General features: G+C 56.9%; 1 protein-coding gene across 12 annotated transcripts in view; it reads right to left on the bottom strand.

The window, feature by feature from the left end:
- SCRIB (scribble planar cell polarity protein) overlaps positions 1-20,987 on the bottom strand; it is a 116,721-nt gene that overhangs the window by 24,937 nt on the left and 70,797 nt on the right. For 4 of the 12 annotated variants that reach the window (XM_050984939.1, XM_050984929.1, XM_050984934.1 and 1 more), the window contains 8 exons: positions 19,403-19,522; positions 19,153-19,209; positions 15,781-15,837; positions 15,026-15,109; positions 8,023-8,091; positions 4,529-4,570; positions 3,615-3,743; positions 1,418-1,531 (listed from right to left, as the gene is read on the bottom strand). In XM_050984939.1, coding sequence (XP_050840896.1) covers positions 1,418-1,531; positions 3,615-3,743; positions 4,529-4,570; positions 8,023-8,091; positions 15,026-15,109; positions 15,781-15,837; positions 19,153-19,209; positions 19,403-19,522 — 672 coding nt within the window. The remainder of the gene's footprint in view (positions 1-1,417; positions 1,532-3,614; positions 3,744-4,528; positions 4,571-8,022; positions 8,092-15,025; positions 15,110-15,780; positions 15,838-19,152; positions 19,210-19,402; positions 19,523-20,987) is intronic. The other 8 variants (XM_050984933.1, XM_050984930.1, XM_050984928.1 and 5 more) reach the window with 8 other exon arrangements.

The raw sequence follows: 20,987 nt of genomic DNA, 5'->3' as shown, positions 1-20,987 counted from the left end.
CTCCTGAAAGGCAGAAACTGAAAATCACGGGAAACAGGCCCCAAACAGGAGCAGGGGCTGAGCTAGGGCTGCAGGGGGTTCACAGGAGCTGGCAGAAGCTCACTCTCACTTTGCTTACATCAAAGACAAAACCACCCATCTCTGCTTCTTTAATTTACTTTAAAGAAGCAGAGATGCCATCAGAAAGAACGAAACCTGTATTTACTGGGATGCATAACAGAATATTGGATGAACAGAACTACAGGGGGAGGAAACTGATCCACAAAATCCATCTGTTAACGAGGAATCCATGGGGCAAACTGAGAACTGCAAACTCGTTAGAGAAAAGAAGGAAGTTTTAGCATTAGACAAACTGAAATGACCCACAAAAAGAGAGCAAGGAATTGATCTCTGGCTCTATCCAAACACTCCAAAAACTAATCCAGAATTCAAAACTTGAGTGGATCTCCCTAGCAACCTCCTACAACTCTGGAGACGTCTGAGCAATGCTCTTAGGCCCATGGTGGGGTTCCTGGGGGTGTCCTGAGCTGGACCTGATCATCCTTGTGGGTCCCTTCCAACTCAGGACATCCCAGGATTCCAGCACCCAAGGTTGCCCAGTTTTGCAGAGGGAACTGAGACAACAATCTTCAAGGCCTCAGCTAGCCTGGACTGTTCCAGGATTCAGCTAGATAGCAGGGAAAAGGAAGAGTCCCAAGGAAGATCAAAATCAATTCAAAAATGCCTCAGCACAAGTTTAGCCTGGCCCTGGAGTTTGGACTTTCAGAGTTCTTTTGCATAGTTGCACATCAGTATGCCAATGTCTGGGGAGAACAACAATGCTTGAGATTCCATGAGCTTCCAGGACCTGACACAGACAGGACCCTGCAGGGTGACCATCCCACCCCCAACACAGCACCCTGCAGGGTGTGACCATCCCGTCCCCAACACAGGACCCTGCAGGGTGTGACCATCCCATCCCCAACACAGGACCCTGCAGGGTGTGACCATCCCATCCCCAACACAGGACCCTGCAGGGTGTGACCATCCCACCCCCAACACAGGACCCTGCCAGGGTGTGACCATCCCATCCCCAGCACAGCACCCTGCAGGGTGTGACCATCCCATCCCCAACACAGGACCCTGCAGGGTGACCATCCCATCCCCAACACAGGACCCTGCCAGGGTGTGACCATCCCATCCCCAACACAGGACCCTGCAGGGTGTGACCATCCCATCCCCAGCACAGCACCCTGCAGGGTGTGACCATCCCATCACCAACACAGGACCCTGCCAGGGTGACCATCCCATCTCCAAGCCCCTCTAGCTGCCCCAGGACCTCGCTGTGTCCCTGCTGTGCAGCAGCTGTCCCTGGAGGGCACACGCCCCTGTCCTGGCCTGTTGAGCCCTGGGCTGGTGCCACCAGCAGCTGGGTTACCTGTGTCCCCAGCAGGGGCTGGGACAGGGGCACTGCTGCGAAGGTCTTGTAGGCCTGCTTGACGTTGATGGGCACCTCATCAGGGGAGGGTGGCGACGGCGGCGACGGCTTTGGCTACGGGGACAGACAGACAGACAGACAGGAGGCAAAGGTGAGCACAGGTGGGGGAACACAGCCTGACTCTTGGCCTGCAGAGCCTGGTGAGGGGGATATGGAGAGGAATAGGTCAGGAACACATAAGGGATGTGTAAGCCTTGGCAAGCAGCAGCCCTGCTGCTGAGCCCAGGGCATGACCACCAGGGGCACAGCACTGCACACACAATGGACAGCAGCACGAGGGTCACAGCCCACTCTGTTCCATGGACAGTGAAGGAATGGTGCTTTTGGTGGCACAGATCTTCACTGACCTGATGGGAATGTTGTGACACATGCTCTGGCCAAGGGCACATTGCTGTCCCAGTCCTTGAGGATTTCCACTCAATTCAACCAGCAAGTGCCTACCTGAATCAGGGTTTTTTGGGCTAGAACAGGATGGCTACACATTGACTTCTATTTAGGGCTGAACAGGAGTCCCTCTAGTGGAAGGTGTTTAAGGTCTTTAATGTTCCTCCCAACCCAAGCATCCTGTGATTCCAGGATCTGACCCAGGGATCTGTGATGTGGAGATTTGCCTTTGACCTCAAATTTTTCCTTTGCAGAATTGCACTTACAGGGGAACATCTGGCACGGTCTGAAGGGACCTTCCTAGTGCTTGTCACTGTCTTTGCTGGTCCCTGACTCACCCAGCTTCCCTGTGAGCCCTCCTGCAGCACTGGGGGGACCTGCTCAAAGCACCACAGAAATGGAAGGGGTGGGGGCAATGGCACCACGACTTCCTTCTCCTGGAGAGTAAACCCCCTCCAGCTGCTCATCCCTCCAGCTGCACTAATCCAGCTCCAGGCCTTCTGGTCTTTCTTAGTCCTGGACTATGGCTATACAATGCTGTCTATGATGCTCCTGCATGGGCTAAAGGACAGCACAGTGAGATCAGGAGAGGCTGTGAATGTGAACCATGCCCAGTTGTTTGCCTGCAAATCAGGTCCATGCTCTGGGATCCCACTGTACCAGCTCCAGCAGGGAGAGGGGGGCTGGATTCATGGGATCTCACCCAGCATGGTTTGTGTGGCAAGGGACTGAAAGCCCACCCAGTCATGGGCAGGGACACCTCCCACTATTCCTTCCACTTTTATGCTGAAGGGACACAGGTCTTACCTCATGACAAAGACAAAAATACCTGAACTTTTCTCCCCCGTCAAACACAGCCCCAGGAACACAAATCTTTCAAAAGCAATCATGTGCAAACCATAAAACCCATCAGCAGGATGGTACCAGCTTTTGTCCCAAGGTGCCAGACATCAGCCCAGGGTCTGTAAGATTCATGTCTCCACAGAACTCAACACCTCACAAATACGGCTCTAAACCTGTATCTGCTCTGGGGATTTTGGCCACAAAAGCTTCAGCAGTGCTGACTCCTGGAAGGGCCATGGAGACACGGGCAGCTGGGGAGAAGCAAGAGGGATGCACTGACCTGGCCCTGCCTGCGAGGAGTGTGGCTGCCTCTCAGGGAGCCCAGGCTGCTGCATGGACAGCACCAGGCACGTGGGCACCAACCAGGGTCACCAGGCACGTGGTCACCAAGCAGAGTGACCAGGCACGTGGGCACCACACCAGAGTGACCAGGCACGTGGGCACCAAGCAGAGTGACCAGGCACGTGGGCACCACACCAGAGTGACCAGGCACGTGGGCACCAAGCAGAGTGACCAGACACGTAGTCACCAACCAGAGTGACCAGGCACATGGGCACCAAGCAGAGTGACCAGACACGTAGTCACCAACCAGAGTGACCAGGCACGTGGGCACCAAACCAGAGTGACCAGGCACATGGTCACCAAGCAGAGTGACCAGGCACGTGGGCACCAAGCAGAGTGACCAGGCATGTAGTCACCAACCAGAGTGACCAGGCATGTGGTCACCAAGCAGAGTGACCAGGCACGTGGTCACCAAGCAGAGTGACCAGGCACGTGGTCACCAAGCAGAGTGACCAGGCATGTGGTCACCAAAGCAGAGCCCCCTCAGGGAGGGCTCCTGCCCCACGACAGGCACTGCAGCCAGCCGGGGCAGACACAGGGCTCTGGGGAGGGAAGCCTGGCCACTTACAGAGCTGTGGGTCCTGAAGCAGGGCTGGGGCTGCTGGAAGGGGTTGGGGCTGTCCCCCTCCTCAGCCCTGAGTGCCACAGCAGCGCTCGGTCGCAGGCGGGAGAGAGGCTGAATGACGCCAGGCTTGGTCTGCTTGTGCCAGGGCCCAGGACAGCGTGGGCAGGGCAGAGGAGGACAAGGGGGGAGAAAGAGAAGAGAAACGAGCAGTTAGGGCGGTGAGGTGTCTGCCATGCAGGTGAATAAACAAATCCATGCAAATCCGTGCACTCCCACTTCTCTCCTCGGCTGTGCTGCCTGCTCCAGCTCCTGGAGCCAGCACCAAGGGAGACTCAGCCAAGGAAGGGTTACACAGCACCACGGGACTGCACAGAAAGCCAGGACTAAAGCAAGCACATGCCATGCCAGCAGCAGATACAAAGGTTGGCAGGGTATGGTAAGTGTGACCAAGCTCAGACAATGTGAGCACCAGGGATGGAAGCAGGGAAACATCAGGCAGGAATGGGAATTGGCAGAAGCTGTGGATGGAAGTGAACCTGACTGAGTCAGAGCTCTGATGAGAAATGCAGTTACTGGAGCAGAGGTGAGAGGCTAAAACTTCTCCTAGATGTCTCCATCACTGCTGGATGTTGTGTGAAAGTGAGCAAAGCACCTGCAACTGGAGAGAGGGGCAGCAGGAACTGGGTAAGCCAGCAAAACCTGCAGGAGGGGAAGCTGCCAGGGGAAACAGCAATAAAAGCTGCAGAAACAGGTTGGGTTTTCAGATGGACCACATTTGAGACCTGATGCATTTGTACAAACTAGAGGCAGAGTGGAGGACTGGAGGAGACAGAATAGGAGCCAAGAGGAGGAAGAAACGAGCTCCATGTGCTGGGGGATGCACAGGGACAGCACAGTCAGGTCTCAGCTGTACTCACAGATTTACTGTCATCCTGCGATGTGATGAAGTTAATGGAAGCCTGCAAACAGAAATACAGGGGTAAATCAGGAATCTGGAAGCCTTTGTTTACCCCTGCCCCACTGCCCACCCTGTGTGGGGAGCTCCAGGACCCACAGAACCCCTGCCCCTGTACCTGCCTCTTCAGGTGAGGACAGCCCACCTGCACGAGCCTCTCCCAGCCTCTGTGCTGTGTGAGGAGGTTCTCACAGCTCTCTGCACACCTCCACACTCTGACCCCAACTCTGGGACAGTCCTGGCTCGTGGGCACAGTCCCTGCTCCTGCTCCCTGGGCACATCTCCAGTCCTGGCCTGTGGGCACAGTCCCTGCTCCTGCTCCCTGGGCACATCTCCAGGTCCTGGCTCGTGGGCACAGTCCCTGCTCCTGCTCCCTGGGCACATCTCCAGTCCTGGCTCGTGGGCACAGTCCCTGCTCCTGCTCCCTGGGCACATCTCCAGGTCCTGGCTCGTGGGCACAGTCCCTGCTCCTGCTCCCTGGGCACATCTCCAGTCCTGGCCCATGGGCACAGTCCCGACTCCCGTCTCCTGCTCACACCCCCAGGTCCTGGTCCCTGGGTATATCCCCTGCTGCTGGCCCATGGCACATTCCCTGAGCACATCCCCTGCTCCTGGGCACATCCCCTGCTGCTGGTCCCTGGCACATTCCCTGGGCACATCCCCACCCTGCACACTTGCCCCAGCCCAAGCAAAGCCGTCTCCCCCAGCTCCTTCCCAAGCACTTGCAGGTGCCACCACAGCAGCAGCTGACAGGGAGCAGCCCCTCGTGCCCTGGGTGCCACCGGGTGCTGCTCCCTGGGGGAGCCCCAGGGGATGTCGGGTCCCTGTGGGGATGCCAGGATCCTGTGGGGCCCTTGTGGGAATACCAAGACCCCGTGGGGATCCCAGGTCCCTGTGGAGACGCCAGGTCCCCATGGGCCCCCGTGGGGATGCCAAGACCCCATAAGGATGCCAGGATCCCATGGAGTCCCCGTGGGGATGGCCAGGCCCCCCGTGGGCCCCTGTGGGCTGTGGGGCCGGTGCAGGGCAGCGCAGCAGCCGTGCAGCGCAGCAGCCGTGCAGCGCAGCAGCCGTGCAGCGCAGTGGGTGGCAGTGCAGCAGCCGTGCAGTGCAGCAGCCGTGCAGCACAGTGGGTGGCAGTGCAGCAGCCGTGCAGAGCGCACACTGCACACCATGAGCAGCACTTACACAGCACTGCACACCCTGAGCAGCACTTACACAGCACTGCACACCCTGAGCAGCACTTAATAAAGCAGCACTTACAAAGAGCAGCCCCTGCAAGGAGCAGCACACCCTGAGCAGCCCCTACAAGGAGCAGCACACCCTGAGCAGCCCCTACAAGGAGCAGCACACCCTGAGCAGCCCCTACAAGGAGCAGCACACCACGAGCAGCACTTACAAAGCGTGTCTCCCTGCCGGCCAGGTGAGGGGCCCGGGGGGCTGTGGGCACCTGCGGGGAGGGCCAGCAGCACAGAGAGAACGGGAGAGAAAAGGAGAGACTGGGTTTTCCACGGGAGAGGAGCAGAGAGGCTGCAGAGAGCCTGTGGGAAGCCCCCTGCCCTGCCTGGCCCACGCAGACCCAGCACAGACACCTCCTGCCTCCCCCACCCCCGTGCAGAGCTCAGGCCAGGCAGGACCCTCACAATGCCTACTCGGGACAAAGGATTCCATTTCCCTCAAGGAATTCTCTGAAATCAGCCAGTCAATTCTGGCTGGAGTACAAAATGTTGAAACCAAAGAATTAACATTAAAAATACATGGAGCCAGAGAGTAAGAGACAAAATTCCTCACAACTTCTGCTCTGGAGCAACAGCCTGAAAGCCAAGACTCCTGAATCCCTGGAACAGAAGAGATCTGGGACTGCTCAGCCTGGAGAAGACCTCAGAGCCCCTTCTACTGCCCTAAAGGGCTCCAGGAGAGCTGGGGAGGGGCCTTGGACAAGGGCCTGGAGGGACAGGACAGGGGGGAATCGCTTCCCACTGACAGAGGCAGGGTTAGATGAGATTTTGGGAAGAACTTCTTTCATTCAAGGGTGGGCAGGCCCTGGCACAGGGTGCCCAGAGAAGCTGTGGCTGCCCTGGGATCCCTGGTGTTGTTCCAGGCCAGGCTGGGCAGGGCTTGGAGAACCCTGGGACAGTGGAAGGTGTCCCTGCCCTGGCAGGAGGCTGGAATGAAACTGTCTTGAAGGTCCCTTCCCACCCAAACCATCCTGGGAGTCTGTGAAAACTGATCTCAAAGAAATAAAGAAAATTGGCACTTGTGATAAAAGGAAAACTTACAAAAAACACAGCTGCTATTAGAAATGTAAACAGGGAAACACAGCTGGAACAAAGTGCATTGGAATAGCTCAGCTGTAACACCACCTTCTAATTGTGCTGGGCTCCTGATGAACACTCAATTCTAAATGATCCAAAACTGAGGGAATGTGGGACAGCCTGAGAAGGAACAGAGGCTGGACTGGGGTGCTGCTCCTGACCCTGCTCCTCAGCCTGTCTCAGCAGCCTCCTCACTCCCAGGTGACCCTGTCCACCTGCAGAGCTCCTGTCCAGCCCAAGAGCTGAAATGGTTCACTGGGGAGCAGGGAAGTGCCAGAGCTGTGGGGAGAGCAGCTGGAGAACAGCTGGACTCCAAAAGGAACCAACAGACCCAAAATGACAGAGAAAAAAGAACTGGCAATTCACTCCAGCCCCCAGTATAAAACCCAGTAATGGGCAATGACTGTAAAGGGAAAATTTAAAAATCTCTTTAAGTTCATTTAACTTCAAAAGGCTCAACTGAGCTGGGACACCTCCTGCCGTGGGATGGACAGGGGGATCAAAGGCTCAGATATTGAAAAGTTCAGAGATAAATAAGGAGTATGAAAGTCAAAGGATAAGAAGTGACATCTATAAAGAAAAAAATCATCAGAAGTTTACTTCCCATTGCAGAGGGAAGGCCTCTAGCAAGGAGCTGCAGCAAATCCCTCCCTGAGGCAGGGTCACCCATGACTGGCAGCAGCAGGATCCCTCCACCTCCTGCCCAGCAGCTCTGCAGGCTCACACGGAGAGCCAGCCATGCCCTGCAAGCCTGGGCAGCCCTGGTTTACAGACCAAACCCTGACTCCTCCATTGCTTACCACACACCAGCTGCCAGAATCAAAGAATCTCTGTACAAGGCACTGGTCCAAAAAGACCATTCCCAAAAAACTCACAACTACATGTTGCAGCCCCCTCCTCATCACCCTGCAATTAAGCCACCCCTCAGAGCTCATTTAGACCAGCTAATTACCCTTCTGGCTCTCTGGGACACTCTGAAGGAGGGAGTTGTTCTCTTGCTCTCTGGTTGCCTGCTGTGATGGATCCCTCCACCCCGACAGGGTCACTCCAGGATGGAAACTGCCCTCAGTTCCCTCTGTCCTTCAGCCCTGGAAGCGCCTCCCTGCCCTTCCCACATCACCTGTCCTGGGGGCAGTCTCACCTGAGGATTACTGGGAGAATAGGGGGATTCACGTCTGGAATTTCCTGTGCCAGACTCGCCCACAGGAGCCTGAAAGAGAGAAGACAAAGCTCAGGACAAAGCTCGGGAGTTACTGCACAGCAGGAGGGGGTCAGTGCAGCCCAGGGCACGGGACACCCTGCACATCCAGGCAGCAAGGCTGGCAGGGCCCAGCAGCAGCTGGCACAGCCAAAAAGCGCCAGGAGCAGCGAGGGAATGAGTTAAAGACCAGGATCACACCCCAGCGCCCGCGAGGCCAGCTGGATCAGGTTACAGCACCCTCGGGAATCCTCCCGGACTCCCCCTGCCCTCACAGGCAGGGTCACGATCCAGGGAAACCTCCTGGGCACAGACACTGAGCAAAGAAAGCCCGGCTGCAGGGACACAGGGCTCTCCTGGATTCAGGGACACGGGGCTCTCCTGGCTGCAGGGACACAGGGCTCTCCTGGCTGCAGGGACACGGGGCTCTCCTGGCTGGGGGGACACGGGGCTCTCCTGGATTCAGGGACACAGGGCTCTCCTGGATTCAGGGACACAGAGCTCTCCTGGATTCAGGGACACGGGGCTCTCCTGGATTCAGGGACACAGGGCTCTCCTGGATTCAGGGACACATGGCTCTCCTGGCTGCAGGGACACAGGGCTCTCCTGGATTCAGGGACACGGGGCTCTCCTGGATTCAGGGACACGGGGCTCTCCTGGCTGGGGGGACACGGGGCTCTCCTGGCTGGGGGGACACGGGGCTCTCCTGGCTGCAGGGACACAGGGCTCTCCTGGCTGCAGGGACACAGGGCTCTCCTGGATTCAGGGACACAGAGCTCTCCTGGATTCAGGGACACGGGGCTCTCCTGGCTGCAGGGACACGGGGCTCTCCTGGATTCAGGGACACGGGGCTCTCCTGGATTCAGGGACACGGAGCTCTCCTGGCTGCAGGGACACGGGGCTCTCCTGGATTCAGGAACACGGGGCTCTCCTGGCTGCAGGGACACGGGGCTCTCCTGGATTCAGGAACACGGGGCTCTCCTGGATTCAGGGACATGGGGCTTTCCTGGCTCCCAGAGCTACCTCTGGCACCGAGGCTCAGCTGCCAGCAGCTGAAAAGAGAGCAGTGACCAGGAACCACCTGCACTGCAGAGAGCAGCATCCCAGGAACCACCTGCACTCCCACCACAGCACCAGCAGCACGTTTCACAAGGATTTCTAATGCCTTAAGGTAGAGACAGGTCATTTTGGATTTAGGGAACTATTCAGGCAAACCTACAGCTCCCAATCATTAATACCACAGCCACACCCAGCTGAATCAAGTCAGTATTTTGACACACCAAGGCTGAAGTGACCTGAAGTTTATACTGGAGCACAGATTCCAGACACCTTGCTCTAAGCTCACCCGGCTACACACCTGAGAAATTCCTAGCAAGGAACTAAGCCACCTCCAAGATCACTAGAGCTGAGGATTGGGTTTGTTGATTGGTTGGTGGATCTGCTCTGTATGGGGCTGTTTAAGTGGGGCTGCTTTGCTTTTCAGACCTCCCAAAAGGCTTAAAAAGGAAGAAGGGGAGAGCAAAGTGGTGCTCCTCTGGAGGGTGGTATCGTTGGGTCCAGTGCCTGCTCCATCACAGCAAAGTCAAATACAGATTTCCCAGAACAGAAAGCAAAGTTCTCCCTTGGAATTCCCAAGTCTTGATCTAGTGAACGGTGTCACTTGGGAGGAGCAGCTCCTGGGCTGCGGATCTGCTGTGGCTTCCAGATGTCTGAGAAGGGCTGAGCTCAGGCCCAGGGCCACAAGTGTGGCACCAGCACCGATGCCCACCAGCGCTGCCAGCTCCCGGCTGCCAGCCGGGCGGGCAGGGACACCTCTGCTTCCAGCCAGACCCCAGGGACAGCAGGGAGGTCACAGATGCCGTCCTGTCCCCACATCCCCACCACCAGGGTGTGTTAGTGGCCGGAGGACGCTGTGTGACCCGGGGGTGGTGGCACAGGGCGGGGGCACACGGGGTGGGGACCGGCCCTCGGGCGCCGTGCTGCCCGGTGCCAGGTTTAGTAGGGTGCGCTGGCCCGGGCTGTGTCAGTGCATGCCACACACCACACGCTGCTTGCCTTGGAGTACAGGCTGGTCTTCAGCACGCCCCCCCTGCCGTAGCCCAGGGGGGGCCCCCCCAGGCCAGCCGTGCCCGTGGCCTTGCCCCTGCGGTTGGCCACCACAAAGGGGTTCTCACTGAAGGGGATGGGCTGCGAGTCGATCAGACACTCTGGCGTCTCTGGCAGCTGCTCCTGGGACAAGGGGCACCCCTCGGGGCCCGGCTGGGGAGGCGTGGGGAGCCGGGGGGGCCCGGCCATGCCCGCCGCCGGCTCTGGGGACGCTGCCCGGCCGTGCCAGCCCCGCGGGGACAGCACGGCGCAGTCACCCTCCATGCTGCAGCTGGGCTTAGAGCACTCAACAGGCTGAGAGGAAACACAAGGTCAGAGAGAAATGAGGGGAACACAGTAAAGAGGAGGAGGGAGAAAACACAGAGCGGCTGCTGAAGGACAGGGGAGAGAATTCCAGTGCTAACGCCCGCACAGCATCCCGACCCTCTCTCCTGCTCTGCCACCAACCTGTGACCCCCAGTGTCACTCCTGGGAGAGGACCCTGCTGTGCACACAGCCCAGGGAGCTGACAGGCTGCACTGCTCCCACTCACACACCTGACTGCAGCTGCTCCCCAGCCAAGCTCACCTCCAACACCTGTACAAGCCCATGCTCCCCCCTCACCTCAGCACACAGAACCACAGCACTGCTGGGGCTGGGGGGCACCTCTGGAGACCCTCCAGTTCAACCCCCACTTCACTGAGCCCCACCACCTATGGCCCAGCCTCTGCTGTCCCCCAGTGCTGCCACAGTCACACCACACCCCACACCTGCCCAGGTGAGCATGCTTTAAGGGCCCCAGTGCTCACAGCACACCCCGAACACCAGAGCTCAGTGAGCACAGACCCTTTGGGTGGCTCTTGCTGGTGGCAGCCCTGAGGCAGCCCCAGCTCTGTCAGGCTCAATTCCCACAGCCCCAGCGAAGCCCTGACCCTTCCCCTCAGTGCCACAGAAGAGAGTTTGTTACCCCAGCCAGAGCCTTCCTCAGGGGAGCAGGGACAGCCAGAGAGCAAAGACCAAAGCTTCCATCCAAGTGCCTCCAGGGAGCAGAAAGACCTCTCCTGCTCAGAGCAAATTCTTCAGCTCCTGTGTCATGGCAGTGGTCACCAAAATAGCTCTCAGGGGTGGGCTGCTGACTACAATGGCAGCTGGGAGGCTCAGGAATTTCGGAGGCCCTCCCCTAACCCCCAACCCAACCTCTGTGGCTGGCAGAGCCCTGGCTCATATCGTGTTTCCTCACCAGGGAAGCCTGTGCTACCCTGGGACACTCTGCTGTGTGTGATTTTTCAGTGTAAACCCCTCCTTTTAGCCCCTTTTCCCCAGAGTGCCACCATGCCTGATGGTCAGGGGGCAGCCTCAGTCCCTGCTGTGTTCTTGGGCCCAGCTGGGCCTGGGCTGGGTCTGGGTCTCCCTGGAAGCTCCAGCTCCTGCTGGAGCACGTCCTGGTGAGGGATTCCTCACTCCCTGGCCTCACCAGGGCTATTCCTGTCAGACAAGCCACAATTTCTATTTTGGGTAAGTAAGAATTTGGGCAATGCAGCGAGCTTTCCCAGCCTGCAGACAGAACAGACACGTGCTACCCTGCACCTCCCTGGCACTGAAAGAAATCCAGTCTTAAATCCATGAACAAGTGAAAAAAAGGAATCAGTGGCAAGAAACTGAAGAGAAATAGATTCAGAACAGAAAGTACAGGCTGCTAATTAACTAATCATGGTGACCTGGTACTGAGACATGACAAGTCTTCTCCATCTCTCACAGCCCAGAAAGCAAAACTGGACTTTGATGGTTTTGCTGAGATCAGCCCCTCAGGGGTCTGGCTTTCATTCCTGTTCAATGCAGAAGACAGAGACTGCAGCAGCTCTTCTATTTCTGTAAGGGAATGCCAGAGTCACAGAATCCCAGGATGGTTTGGGTGGGAAGGGACCTGAAAGCTCATTTTGTTCCACCCCTGCCATGGGCAGGGACACCTTCCACTGACCAGGATGCTCCAAGTCCCATCCAGCCTGGCCTTGGACACTGCCAGGGACCCAGGGGCAGCCACAGCTGCTCTCCAGAGGCTGCAGTGCACTGCGTGGCCAAAGAGCATCCCCCAGACAAGCATTCCCAGGCTGCTTCCAACGGGAATTTCCAGTTTGGTTTGTAGCAGTGGACAAAGAGAAAGGGCATCTCCTCAGCCTTTGTTAAATCCCGCTCACAAAGGGCCCCAGAGGCAGCAGCTCACATGGATCCAAGACAGACAACCACTGCTCCCTTCCCTGGAGGCTGTTCTGGAGGAAGCCTCCTGACCAACTCCACCCACGGCTGCAGTGGTCAGTGGAGAGATCTGCACTCCTGCTCCACAGGGACAGATGGACCTGCACCTCCTCCTGCTCCACAGCGAGAACAGCTCCCTACAGATCCCCCTGTGGCACAGGGAGGACAGGAACAGCTCCCTGCAGCTCCCTCACAGGGGCTGTGCAGCAGTAAGAGACACCCAGCCACTGCTCAGAGAACTGGCCTGGAGACAGGAAGGAGGAGAACACCACGATGGGAACAGGGAAAGAGCCCCAGCCAGCTGGAGGAGGCTGCCCAGAGACAGTCTGTCACTGTCCTGCCTGCCCTTCCAGCACTGCCCTGCCCTGCCTGCCCTTCCAGCACTGCCCTGCCCTGCCTGCCCTTCCACCACTGCCCTGCCCTGCCTGCCCTTCCACCACTTCTCTGCCCTGCCTGCCCTTCCACCACTGCCCTGCCCTGCCTGCCCTTCCACCACTGCCCTGCCCTGCCTGCCCTTCCACCACTGCCCTGCCCTGCCCCTCCACCACTGCCCTGCCCTGCCCCTCCACCACTGCCCTGCCTGCCCTTCCAGCACTGCCCTGCCCTGCCTGCCCTTCCACCACTGCCCTGCCCTTCCACCACTGCCCTGCCTGCCCCTCCACCACTGCCCTGCCCTGCCTGCCCTTCCACCACTGCCCTGCCTGCCCTTCCAGCACTGCCCTGCCCTGCCTGCCCTTCCACCACTGCCCTGCCCTGCCTGCCCTTCCAGCACTGCCCTGCCCTGCCTGCCCTTCCACCACTGCCCTGCCCTGCCTGCCCTTCCACCACTGCCCTGCCCTGCCTGCCCCTCCACCACTGCCCTGCCCTGCCTGCCCTTCCACAGGAAGAAGAACACCACGATGGGAACAGGGCAGGGGCACCAGTCACTTGGAGGAGGCTGCCCAGAGACAGACTGACTGCCACTGACCCGCCTGCTCTTCCACTGGCTGGACTGACCCTGGCTGAGTCTTCCAGTGCCACCCAAGAGGCCAGGGCAGCTCCTGAAGGAGCACCAGCACCGCCCTGAACCCAGGACCCAGGCAGATGTCCTTTTCCACCCAGGGCACAGACAGGGCTGGTGACAGCTGGACCAACACAGGCCCCCTTGGTTGGGGCCCTCCCTGCAATGGGACATTTTTAGAAGCACCCACAGCCCCGTGCCCGGCCCCACATTCCCGTGCCTGGCGTTCCCAGGCTGACCCCCCTGCCAGGCAAGCCCCAAAGCTGCTCTGCTCTGCACCACCCTGAGCTGCCCTGCACGCAGCCAGCTGCTGCCTGGGGCTGACTCTCCCCTCTACCAGCTCCTGAGCTGCACTCAGAGATACTAAAAATAAACCTTTTCCTGATACTGCTTTGCTGTGTGAATAAGAGGGAAAAACCCAAAGCTGGGAAGGGTGGGAAGAAAAGGAGGCAGAGCTGGAGCCAAAGCAGAGCTGTCACTGGAGTGACAGGGCAAAGAGAACAGGAGAGGAGACCTGTCTGCATGGAAGGAGATGGAGACAGGAAGGGTAAAAGATGATCCTGAAACACCAGGATGGGAATGCAGAATGGGTCAATGACAGCAAAGGGAGATCTTGCTGCAACAGGGGGAAAGGAGGAAGGCTGAGGACGTGTGAAGGAGCAGGCAGAAACCCAGGAGAATGGGTGTGATGCAGGACAGATAAAAGAAAGAAAAGATGGAGAGGTGAGATTTCAAACACCACAGGAGAGAGGTAAGTCTGTAATCGGTGAAGTTTGTGAAATCTGGAATTTCTCCTGGCCACAACCAGTGAGAGACTGCCAGGCAGGGCACAGGACAGGGATGTGCAGGGCAGGAGTCACGATAGACAGCAGGATACAGGAGCCACAGGGCTCAGCCAGGACACACAGCCACAGCCACTCCCTTCTGCAGGCCTGGGGGAAGCTTGGCTGCAAGAGACCCTCAGGGCAGCCTGGGCTGGAAGGACCCTGAGAGCAGCCAGTCCCACCCTGCCATGCTCAGAGACCTTTCCACTGGAGCACCAGGGGGAGACACTTCACTGAACAGATGGCTCCAAGCACTGTCCAACCTGGCCTTAAACATTTTCTAGTTTCAATATTTTCAGTTTCAGGACCCTCATCCTTCCCCTTTCCTAAACACCATCCCACAATGGAGCTGTGCACACAACATTGCCATCACTGTGGGAAGGATCTTTCTCTCCCTTCCACAACAAATCCCTGCACTCCCCCCTCACATCCTCTTCTCTCCCACCAGGCTGTTCTTTCTGCCTTGCTCCCAACTCTGCTTTTTGCAGCTTCTCAAACTTTGCCACTTCCCTCCCCAAAAGGCAAAGCTGCCTGGCTCTTGCTCTCCTCCTTTTCTTATTCCCATCTTTCTTTTGCAGCTCCTGGTTCAGAGGGCCTGAGCCCCCCAGAGCTCTGTGCTGCCCAGTTTTCCTGTGTCACCTCCCACACCATGGCACAGGTGGAGGGCAGGTGATGGTAGGACCACCTGTGGGGAATCACACCTGCAGGGAATCACACCTCCCCAGCCCCTCAGTGCCTCCCCTGCAGGGACCCCCCTCCACAGCCCCCCAGGACCCCCACTCACAGCACGGTTGCCTCTCTGCAGGCCACTGCTGGGCAGCGCTGCCAGGGTCCGGTAGTCCAGGCGCAGGGGCTCACTGGGGACGTTCTGGAGAGGGTGAAAAACCAGGAACAGGTCAGGCCCAAAGTCAACTAAATCAATGAGAAAGGGCAATGAAAAGGGAACCCCCCCCCAGGAATAACCCAGGTCTTATCTCCAAACTCACCAGAGCTCCCACTACCTGGGAAAAGAGCAGGAACTGCTCAAAGCACAACCACATGAACTCGTGGCAGGAGCCAGGCTTGAGAAACCCCTGAGAGAACGTGTCACTGTGCACCCCTGGCCACCCACTGCTGCTCAGATCCCTGCACTCCTCCTGCCCCACTTCCACCTCCTGATGGAGCAGAGAATGTGCCATACCAGCAGCACCTGGAATGATGGACCTGGACACATGTAAGAATGCAAGTCTGCAATTCCTCTACAGCTCCTTTTTCCAGCCTTAACTCACACCCCCTGTACAACTTTGCTCCATGTTGCTTCCCACATATTGCCTTTCTGACCCCAAAGAGAAGCCAAGGTTTCTAACCCAGCCCATTTTCCTCAATCCCTCACACATTTCTCCAGTTCTGATCTCTAATCCCCAAAGCCACATCCTCTTAGGGGAGGGAGTGGAGAACACAAGCTTTGGGCAACAGACTCTTTCTGGGGACTTCTCCAGCCTTCCAGCCTAGCTGCAGCCCTTTTCTGGGCCTCTCCAGCCCTTCCCCTGTGCTGCTCACCTCTGCTTCCTCCTCAAGCTGCTGCGTGGCTGCCTCCCGCTCCCTACGCAGCCGCTCCTTCCGTGGGACAGACAGAGCCAGAGCAGAGCAGAGAGGAGAGAGAGGCACAGAGGTCACACAGCTGGGCAGGGCTGCTGAGGGGACACAGGGGCAGTGCCAGCACCAGGAGAGGGGCAGCAGAACCCAGCACCAACACTAGCACTGGGCAGGGAGGAGCTGGAACTGGGCACTGTTACTGCCAGAGGAAAGGACAGGGACAGAACAAGAACATCTGGGTGCCACAGGTGAGGAGAGCAGGTGTCCCCAAGATCCTCAGCAGGGACAGTCCTGGGAAAGTGAGAGAGCTACCGTGCCCCCAAGCATAACCACACCAAGGCAGAGGAGGAGTTTGCTCACTGCTGGAAGAGACACCTTGATGGAGCAGACAGGACAGGCTGGGAGGGAATGGAAAAGCAAATCCACAGAGCACAGGCCCTGCTGGCTTTCAGCACCACGGACACGACGACACTAACACACCCAAAGGGACAGAAAGGTCTTGGCTCAGCACCAGCTGCCAAAAACTCAGCACTGCAGGGGCACGAGAGAGTGACCAGTGACTGCTCCAGGCTGCAGAGGAAGGAACAGGGCAGGGCTTGTCCTAAGGACTGATTCTAGGCACTGATATTTCTGTGACTCGTCACCTGGCAGCTCTGGGCAGAGCCAGGCCTGGGGACAGCACAGCAGCATCCTTCTCTGGTCCATGGAGCCCTCCCAGCTGCCCTCCCCAAGCAGGGACCAGATGGTCCAGAAGTCCTGACCCTGGGAGGTGGAAGGCAGCTCAGAGGGACCAACCAGGAATTCTGCTGAGCACCTGGGCCCTGTTTTTAACAGATTCCATGCAGTGCAGATTCCCACTGCTCCACATCACCCCGTGAGCTCCAAGCAAGGATAAGCTGCCTGAGAAGTCACTGATGCTCTGGAGGATCAAACTCCCCAAAGGATATTGAGGGATATTCAAGGTAAAGTTTATTCTGAACCTGGTTATGCCTGTTTTGACCAGGAGTCCTCTGTAGGGTGAGGGTTCCAGGTGACACCAATGTGGTGTGTGACTCTGAGGTCACATTCTGAGGAGTGACAGGAGCACCAGTCAGCCCATATGGGGCTGCGGCTCCAAATTCTGCTCCAAATCCATCTCTGACAATAGCTGGGGGGGATCTGGATTAAGACTAGAAATTAACTACAGCCACAGGGGCAGGAGTGAGCAGCAGGAATCAGTCCACAGGGACTCAGAGTTACTGACACTTCTGCTAGAAACTGGACTGTCAGAGAGCTGGAGGCAGGAGGTGCCAGCAGTGAGTGGGTTTGAAAACTTCCACCACGAGCAGAGCAAAGGCATAATTCCTCCCAGTCACTCAGTTCAGTTGCTGTGGGCTGGGGACACGTTTGGTCTCCATTGCTCTTGTGCAAGAATGAACATGAAACACTGAAGGGTAAGAAAAACGGTCCAAAAATGGTGACAGAAATTACCAGGGATCTGGCACTGGGACAGGAACTTCCTTCAGTATTCCAACGGCCACCACAGAGTGCTGGCTCCATCACTGGGACAAATTTCATCATTAAAACCAGTTTTAGAGACAACCCCAGATTCAAGGTTTAAGAGGCCCAGCAGAAAAACATGTCTTTGCTCAGGGGCCTGAGGATCCCAGGAGGTCCAGGGACATCCATTGCTGCCTCCTCCTGGCACACCGAGGGAAGGGGCACCAAAACACATCAGCTTTTTTAAAATGAGGTATGGCCAAGGCCACTTCACCAATCATAAAGGTTTCTCTGGGCTTTTTTTGGCCAAAATATTTTTAAGTAATCTCAATATAAATCTTGACAAAGTCTTTCTCTACCTGAGCCTGGACAAATGGCACCTGCTCAGCCCCAGCAGCACAATTTGGGGCCACACCTGCTATATTCACAGGTGTTAGGAATGCTGATACTGACCCACAGCACCTGAACTCTCCTGGAACGTATTTCAATCCATACATCCATGTTCAAATCCACATCCTGCCCACATTAAAACTGGCAGGAATATCCTTTGCTCAGACAGAAACACAATGAAATCAGGTTTGCAGAAACCACACCAAACCACACCGAGTTCCTTCCCAGGCAAGGCATGAGACATCTTACAGGAAAATCCTAAATCTGATCTGGGCTGAACCAGGAGAATTACTGAGGCCCCTCCTCTCCAAACCAGTCAGGATGGTCTGGGGGGGAAGAGACCTTCCAGGGCCACCCTGTCCAACCCCTGCAAGGAGGGACATCCTCAGCGGGATCGGGCTGAAGATCCCTCTGTGGGGTCATGCCACTTCCACCCAGAGCTGCCAACCTCACCCTGCTCCTGTGGGGCAGCAAATGTGAGCCAGCTCAGGAACTGCAGTGCAGAGAGAGCCCAGGGAACCTTCAGGTGTATCTGAACCTGAAACCTGACAAAACACCTCAAAATGCACACACACCTCTGCCAGGAGAGCAGATTCCCCACTGACAGCACGGAAGAATCCTGTTTTCCCACTTCTTCCAGTGACTCTGACTGGATAAATTTCTGTTTTAAGAGGGATGACTGGAAACCCTAAGTCCTCAAGAGGCTTGAGCCTGCTGATCCACTTCTGTGAAATTCTCTTTCTGTGCAGGCTGAGCCAGAGGCAGAGACATGAAACTCTCACAGCAAAGCAGAGCAATGGCCATGTGAGCTGTGACTGACCAACAGCAGCACTTCTCCACTCAGGGCAGCTCAGAGCTGCGTGCTCTCATCTTTGCTCACAAATCCTCTGTCAGACACAGGGTGCTGGACAGAGAAAACTGATTTAATTTGGGACTTCCAAGCTCATTGGCCATTTTTCTGGAAGCTGCAGCGTGGCCAGGAGGTACCAGCAAGTAACAAGGGTAACGTCACCAGAGAGGAGCACAGGGAGGGGCAGCACAGCCTAAGAGAGCCAGGGCAACAGAGCAGTGCCCTACAGAGAGGGAATGCCCAGAGCTCCACGCCTTGGCACTGCCAAGGGGGCAGAGACCCAGAGCTGCCCATGGCACTGCCAAGGGGGCAGAGACCCAGAGCTGCCCATGGCACTGCCAAGGGGGCAGAGACCCAGAGCTGCCCTGGCACTGCCAAGGGGGCAGAGACCCAGAGCTGCCATGGCACTGCCAAGGGGGCAGAGACCCAGAGCTGCCATGGCACTGCCAAGGGGGCAGAGACCCAGAGCTCCCCATGGCACTGACACCAGGGCAGAGCTCCAGAGCTCCCCATGGCACTGACACCAGCAGAGATAACCTGTGACACCTTCCTTGGGACCCACGGGCTCGGCAGAGCCACTGCCACAAACACATTCTGCTACACAAATGAGCTCTCACCACTTTCTCCATTTCTTCTCTCTCCCACTGAGTGGCTTCTCTCACCATTTCCATCTCCTAGGAGAGAGCAGAGTTAGAGCCACCTCAGCCCGTGCTCTCTCCACCCCTGCAGCACCTAGAACCTCACCAAGGTGTCACAGTCCCATCCTAGCGCGTTCCTATCCACGTGCTGGGCCCTGCTGATCCCACTGCAGGCTGCATGCACCAAGGGAGACACCAGAGGCTTCACAAAGTGCTCAGACACACCCACCTTCTGCAGGATCTCCAGCTCCTCGGGGCTCAGGTCCCGGTCGATGGAGGAGATGCTCTCCAGGCTGTTCTTGCGCCCGATGCCAGCAGCGAAAGGGTTGGCAATGATCCCTGGGGACATCTGCAGAGCAAACAGCACATCACACCTGCTGGGAGCCACAGAACTCTCCCTGTTCCAGCCTCCCACACACAGAGCACCAGGACAACCCCAAGCAAGTCAGACACACAACTCTCCCAACAACCTGAATCCCACAGAACCCCAGACTGGTTTGGGTTGGAAGGGGCCTGAAGAGCTCCATAACCCTAACCCTAACCCAGCTCCACCCCTGCCATTCAGGCTGACAACTATTCTAGGAACTAAGTAAGCTATTCTAGAACTATTCTAGGCCTAAGTAAGCTGAATTCAGATTGATCCAGGTGCAAGAAGGGAAGAAGGTGAGCAGGGACTGGCTCCATGTTCTACTGGAGAATAGCTAAGCCTTGGAAGCAGGAATCTGAGAGGGCATGGGGTTGCTCCAGGGAAGTTCTATCCTGTGGGGAAAGATGAACACCAAAAAACAGCCAGACCATTTATGTTAAATGTAACACTGAAAAAATGGGCATAAATAGTTTGGTGAAAATGAGCTTGAAAACTTATTTTTTTCAGTGCAGTGCTACTGTGGAACGGTTCTAGAACCAGCAGGAGAAAGACAGTCCTGAGGAACCACTGCTTTTCTGGATTGGAGACCCCCTCAAGTTCATATCACAGGTCAGACTTTGAAACCTGGGACCTCAAAAAACCAAACAAGTCTAGAGCAGAAGGTTGGGAAAATCAGCGTTCTGTGGAGTGTGGAATCCCCTCAATCCTTCCCCCTCAGGGAAATCCCCAGGGCATTGCCTGGAAGGACCCACCACAGAGTTCTCCCCACCTAGGTGGGCAGAAAGGACTCCTCCATGGAGCCCTGCATCCACCCCAATTCCTCTGCCCACATGTCCCAAATTCTGGTGGTTTCTCCTCTCCCAGCTCCCTCAGTGGCTGTGGTACCCCTGGTGGCCAGCCCTGTCCTCCCTGCAGGCCAGTGCCCCTTGCCCTGCCCCTGTACCCGCCCCCACCTAAACCTGAGGATGCTGACAGTCTGGGCAGAGGGAAAGTCAGATAACTTTCCCAGGAACTGCTCTGGGAAGTTCAGAGAAAGCTCAGAGAAAGAACTAAAACAATCCTTAATCTTTGCAGCTGGAGTTTTGAACGTGGTGTTTACAGGTAAGAAGTGTATAAGATGTGTTGTTCCTAATTAGCCAACGAGGTGAGGGGTGTTGACTAGGGACCAACCAGGTCCAGCTTTGTCAGAACTGTCTGTAAAAGAATGTGTGGTGTCTCACAAACTGGGCATTTGCCTTCTGAGAACACAGGAGTCTGTCACTTCAGTCACCTGTCCCTGACACAACAGTGACACAAACCTTGTGCAGAGCACAGGGCCCTGTGCTTTGCTCTGATTTCCCTTCTGTGTGCTGCAATAAACCTGTGCTGGCACTGACCCTACAAAAGGCCCTTCTGCCTCTCTGTGCTGAGTGTGCACCTGACTGCCTTGCCTGAACGTTCACCCAAC

This window comes from Serinus canaria, chromosome 25 (genome assembly GCF_022539315.1).
Source record: "Serinus canaria isolate serCan28SL12 chromosome 25, serCan2020, whole genome shotgun sequence".
Taxonomy (NCBI): Eukaryota; Metazoa; Chordata; class Aves; order Passeriformes; family Fringillidae; genus Serinus; species Serinus canaria.
The sequence above is the reverse complement of the archived record's forward strand: the minus strand, read 5'-3'. Positions and strand labels throughout refer to the sequence as shown.